The sequence below is a fragment of the Manis javanica genome, chromosome 16 (genome assembly GCF_040802235.1).
Source record: "Manis javanica isolate MJ-LG chromosome 16, MJ_LKY, whole genome shotgun sequence".
Taxonomy (NCBI): domain Eukaryota; kingdom Metazoa; phylum Chordata; class Mammalia; order Pholidota; family Manidae; genus Manis; species Manis javanica.
The window spans coordinates 66,627,524-66,633,967 of record NC_133171.1 but is presented as its reverse complement, the minus strand read 5'-3'; the positions used below and the strand labels follow the sequence as shown (position 1 = coordinate 66,633,967).

At 36.5% G+C, this 6,444-nt stretch overlaps 1 protein-coding gene across 5 annotated transcripts in view; it reads right to left on the bottom strand.

The window, feature by feature from the left end:
- Positions 1-5,631: 5,631 nt before the first annotated feature.
- SLC17A2 (solute carrier family 17 member 2) overlaps positions 5,632-6,444 on the bottom strand; it is an 85,740-nt gene continuing 84,927 nt past the window's right edge. For 4 of the 5 annotated variants that reach the window (XM_073224711.1, XM_036998530.2, XM_017673831.3 and 1 more), the window contains one exon: positions 5,632-6,117. In XM_073224711.1, the coding sequence (XP_073080812.1) occupies positions 5,983-6,117 (135 nt within the window). In that variant the 3' untranslated portion in view covers positions 5,632-5,982. The remainder of the gene's footprint in view (positions 6,118-6,444) is intronic. The other variant, XM_017673834.3, reaches the window with a different exon arrangement.

The window sequence follows — 6,444 nt, the reverse complement described above, 5'->3', positions numbered from 1 at the left end:
TGATTTACCACATAAACAAAAAGAAGAACAAAAACCACACGATCATCTCCATAGATGCCGAAAAAGCATTCAACAAAATTCAACATCCATTCATGATGAAAACTCAAAAAGTGGTATAGAGGGCAGGTACCTCAACATAATATAGGCCATATATGATAAACCGACAGCCAACATCATACTGAAGCTTTTCCTCTGAGATCGGAAACTAGACAGGGATGCCCACTCTCCCCACTGTTATTCAACATAGTACTGGAGGTCCTAGTCATGTCAATTAGACAAAACAAAGAAATACAAGGAATCCAAATTGGTAAAGAAGAAGTCAAACTGTCACTATTTGCAGATCACATGATACTGTACATTAAAAACCCAAAAGACTCCACTCCAAAACTACTAGAAATTGCAGGATACAAAATGAACACACAGAAATCTGTGGCTTTCCTATACACTAACAATGAACTAATAGAAAGAGAAATCAGGAAAACAATTCCATTCACAATTGCATCAAAATGAATAAAATACTTAGGAATAAACCTTACCAAGGAAGTGAAAGACCTATACCCTGAAAACTACAAGTCACTCTTAAGAGAAATTAAAGAGGACACTAACAAAAGGAAACTCATCCCATACTCTTGGCTATGAAGAATTGATATCGTTAAAATGGCCATCCTGCCCAAAGCAATATACAGATTTGATGCAATCCCTATCAAATTACCAACAACATTCTTCAATGAACTGGAACAAATAGTTCAAAAATTCATATGGAAACACCAAAGACCCCACATAGCCAAAGCAATCCTGAGAAGGAAGAATAAAGTGGGGGGGATCTCGCTCCCCAACTTCAAGCTCTACTACAAAGCCACAGTAATCAAGACAGTTTGGTACTGGCACCAGAACAGAGCCACAGACCAGTGGAACAGAATAGAGACCCCAGATATTAGCCTAAACATATATGGTCAATTAATATATGATAAAGGAGCCATGGACATACAATGGGGAAATGACAGTCTCTTTAACAGATGGTGCTGGCAAAACTGGACAGCTACATGTAAGAGAATGAAACTGGATCACTGTCTAACCCCATACACAAAAGTAAATTCAAAATGGATCAAAGACCTGAATGTAAGTCATGAAACCATAAAACTCTTAGAAAAAGACATAGGCAAAAATCTCTTGGACATAACCATGAGCGACTTCTTCATGAACATATCTCCCTGGGCAAGGGAAACAAAAACACAAACGAACAGGTGGGACTATATCAAGCTGAAAAGCTTCTGTACAGCAAAAGACACCATCAACAGAACAAAAAGTTACCCTACAGTATGGGAGAATATATTCATAAAAGACAGATCTGAATGCGACAAAGTGTTGACATCCAAAATATATAAAGAGCTCATGCACCTCAACAAACAAAAAGCAAATAATCCTATTAAAAATTGGGCAGAGGAGCTGAACAGACAGTTCTCCAAAGAAGAAATTCAGATGGCCAACAGACACATGAAAAGATGCTCCACATCGCTTGTCATCAGAGAAATGCAAATTAAAACAATGAGATATCACCTCACACCAGTAAGGATCGCCACCATCCAAAAGACAAACAACAACAAATGTTGGTGAGGTTGCGGAGAAAGGGGAGCCCTTCTACACTGCTGGTGGGAATGCAAATTAACTCTACCATTGTGGAAAGCAGTATGGAGGTTCCTCCAAAAGCTCAAAATAGAAATACCATTTGACCCAGGAATTCCACTTCTAGGAATTTACCCTAAGAATGCAGAAGCCCAGTTTGAAAAAGCAGATGCACCCCTATGTTTATAGCAGCACTATGTACAATAGCCAAGAAATGGAAGCAACCTAAGTGTCCATCAGTAGATGAATGGATAAAGAAGATGTGGTACATATACACAATGGAATATTATTCAGCCATAAGAAGAAAACAAATCCTACCGTTTGCAACAACATGGATGGAGCTAGAGGGTATTATGCTCAGTGAAATAAGCCAGGTGGAGAAAGACAAGTACCAAATGATTTCACTCATATGTGGAGTGTAAGAACAAAGAAAAACTGAAGGAACAAAACAGCAGCAGAATCACAGAACCCAAGAATGGACTAACGGTTACCAAAGGGAAAGGGACTCTGCAGGAGGGGTGGGAAGGGAGGGATAAGGGCAGGGAAAAAGAAAGGGGGTCTTATGATTAGCCTATATAATGTGGGGAGGGCATAGGGAGGGATGTGCAACACAGAGAAGACAAGTAGTGATTCTACAGCATCTTACTATGCTGATGGAGAGTGAATGTAATGGGGCATGTGGGGGAGGACTTGGTGAAATGGGGAGTCTAGTAACCATAATGTTCTTCATGTAATTGAAGATTAATGATAATAAAATGAATAAAAAAGAAACAATGAGTTTGGGGGCACAATGCAGCAAAATGTAATATTCCCACAAAATAGACTTAGTGGAGAAGTACTCCTCTAAGCCGTAAATTCTTTCATAATTAAATAAAACTAAATGAAAATAAATTAAATTATTCAAAACAAAATTTATAAGAAGTAAAACAAAAGGAAATAGAGGTAAGATTGATGAGACCAAGCTAAGAGATTATAAGATAAGAGGAGAAGCTTTCTTTAAAATAAATAAATCACTAAGAGGAGTAATGAAGATGCAAAAAGAAGCACACATGCTCTATCTTAGAATACAGAAGAAATGAATATACTAAAAAGACAATTTGATAAACTATTTGAAAATTTTGTAAATGTATATTAAATTCTGTATAAAATGGATGATTCTCCAAGAAAACACTAATTGTCAAAATTGATGGAGGAAAACACAGAACTCCTTAACAGGCCTCTAAACATGATGAAAATGGAGAAAGTTATTAAAGAACTCTCCTCAAAATGGCTTTAAACTTACATAGTTTTACAGAGCAGTGCTTTTAAGCCTTCAGATAAGACCAACAGTAATAAAATTTCCATTCTAGTTAATTTTTCTCAGAATATTTTGAAATAAGGGAAGTTTCCCTTTTTTTGAAATCAGTATAAACCCCATTAAGACACATATGCATACAGAGTCAATGTCATGTATCAGTACAACAGCCAAAGTCCTAAATAAGCTACTAGTGAATCAGATCCTGTGGTATATGAGCATACTCCTGCAACAGTTTGCTCAGTATTAAGACATTTTTAATGTATTAATATAATTCATAATACTTAATAGTCAAAAGAGAGAGAAAACAGATAATCTCATTGTTAGATATCAATAAGCTATTTGAGAAAAGTGAATCAATTTCATGACTCAATGTTAGAAATGAATGTCAGAATAGAATTGTTAATGTTAGAAACAACTCAAGGGATGGGGGAGATGCTTCCTCAGCTCACAATTGCATCTATTCTGAAGCCATTAGGAAACATGAATAGTAACTCCTTCAAAACATCAAATGAGGAAAGATAACTTAAAAGCCTTTGACATATAGTGTTATGTGTCTGAAAAATCAATCCCCAGAGGCTCAGAAAGCCTAGACGTGCTGGGCCATTGCTCTTCTTATCTCCAATGGCAAATTGATGCTTCCAGGGTCATGGCTTCTTGGGAAGCCTGAACTCATTCATGTTGCTGTTTGGGAACTTAGACTTTGATCCCCAAACTGACAGTATAGATTGTCCTGGTGCCTTTCCTCCTGCTCTGATGCTGGAGGGTACAGCAAAGGAGGATGAGGGAGAAGACCAGGAAGAACATGGAAGCAGAGCCCAGGATGTCAGACCTAAGCCAAAGAGAGAAGAGAAGCTTTGAAATGGATGAAATGTTGATTTTTTTTTAAGTAAATGTTTCACTTTTTACACACATAAAAGTGTACAAATCATAATGTACACTTTTTACAAAGTAAAAACACCTATGTGAGTAGCATCCACAGAACAGGATACTCCCAGCACCCAGAGGGCCTCTTTCAGTCCCTCCGTTCTGTCACTACTTCCACTCCTACCCAAGCGGAATCCCTAACTTGATGTTTAACAGGATAGACTTATTTTGTCTGTTTTTTAAAAATCTATTAAATTTGTGAAAAAGGTATTGTCTTCTTTCACTTAATACAGTATTTATAAGATCCTTCCATAGTGCTGTGTATTGTGATCCGTTTATTCTCATTGCTGTGTGAATAGACACTAATTTATTTACTCATTCTTTTCTTGATGATTTAACTGACTCCTGTTGGGCTATTATAAGTAGTGCTCCTATTAACATTGCTGTACATTTCCTTTTGAATGGAAATGTATATTTCTAAGTGAAATGACTAAGTCATTGGAATATCTAGATTCTACTTGAGGAGATATTGGCAATCACCTTTCCAAAGTTTGAATTTATACTCATACTCATATCGTGTGCATTTCATTATGGGTTGCTCCACACCCTTGCCAACATTTGTTGTTTTCCATCTCCTTTCATTTTATCCATTGTGTTAAGTGTGTAGTGATATCTCACTGTGGTTTTGATTTTCATTTCTCTAATGTCTAATGAAATTGAGTACCTTTTTATAGATTTATAAGCCATTTAGAATTTATTTTCTGTGAAGTCTCTGTTTAAGACAGTGATTCATTTTTCCATTGAGTTTTCTGCCTTTTTTCCCTCTTTTCCTGTATTTAATTTGTCCATCCATTATATTACTACTCTCTTTTTTTCCTTCTTTTTGTTTTCTACAAACACTGCTTCCTCTCTATATTATAAATACCCAGCAGACAGACCCAGAGGGTTCTCATCTCAGTAGCACTCTCAGAGCCTGATAATCTGTTTTCTTTGAAACACCTGCTCAAAAATACCTGTTGATTGGTATTAGGAGATCCTCTTCATCTGTCAAATTAGCCTAAGGTTCTAGTCCTTGTGGATCCACTGAGCTTCTAAATATGGTGGAAATTTCTCCTCTAGAATGGTCGCGGCACAACTGGAATCAGCTCTGTGTTAATCCTAGAGACTGCATTTTAAGTGTTAGGAGACAGAGGTAATTCCTTTTGGGTTTGGTGATGACTATTTGAGAATCTTGGAAAAATAAGAAAAATATGAAGAAGGTCAAATGAACTTTTTCAATCCTGAAAAAGAACTTCACTGGATGTGATATCATCTTGTTTTTTCCATCTTGTTATACCTCCAGTATTCTAATCCACATAAATCATTATTTCATTTGAAAGCCCCTCCGTTTTCTTCCTCTAATTTTCATTATGAGGTCCAGGATATCTCACTGTCCCTTCTCAAACTGCCCACCTTGCCTCCCTCACATCCATTCTTTTCAAATTGCAAGTTTTCCATTCTATCTTCTCTTTCTCCTGATTTCTTGTTAACCTTACTCACTTCACCTTTTCTGTTCAATTCTTGGTTGTTAATGTCCTGGAATCTAGTTAGGATAAGTGAAAATTTTTTCCTGATGGAAATAATTCTAATCTAAGTAATTTGAAAATGGTCTGCTTAATTTTAACATGTGAATTTTAGTAGAATTCAACCACATAAATAAAAATCCATATTTTACAATGTATACAAACAATAAAAATGTTAATTCTGAGGGTTACAGCCTTAAAATTCTGTTCTATAAATTATATGGCCACAATTACTAGCAGATCTTCTCTGTGTTCATAAATACCCATGAAGGTAGTTATCAGTGATTATTTTCACATAGATTTTTATTCATCCAGTACTTTCCAAAGAGGAAAAGTCAAAGGCAACAGGAATTGACATTTCAAGTTTGTCCAGAAGTTGTCAACCCTGGCTACAGGTTTAAAAATCCTGGGAAGTGTCTAAAAATTAGTGGTATCAGGGCTCTCTCATAGACCAATTCATTCAGTCTCTGGAATAGGGCCCATTCATTAGGATGTTTTAGAGACTCCCCAGGGAAATTTAATACACAACCAGAATAGAGATCTGTTGAGTCTATGGCCAAGAATATGAAGAAAGAATGACAATCAATAAAAAATGTCGCAAAGTTAATGGTCATTTAAGTTTGCAATTCTCAATCATCAGAGGCGGGTGATGGGCCTCTCTTTGGCCCAGTCCTGAATTTCTGCTTGTCCAAATGTGATGTAAAAAACCAGGCCAAACATGTTGACAGCGGCAGACAGGAAAAAGACATTCCTCCATCCAGACACAGAATCCTGGTGGCAAGAAACGCAGAATGATCAGTCTCACAGTTCCTTCTCCACCAATTCTAGAAATCTTCCATTTTGTGTATTGCAACACTGATCACAAAGAATATAGGGTACAATATGCAATAGTCGCTTAACATCTTAAGTAATCAAAGGTTTCATGAAACAGTTGGAAACAAGAAGACTCGAAAATGAACACTGGGTTCTGGGTTGGAAGGGATTTTTCTCTAAACCAAAATAAAGTAACCTACTTTAATGTGTATCTGGAAATTTGGGTCTCAACATTCATGAAAATATTGTATTTCCCATTTAAAATTATGCCTACAATGACATCTT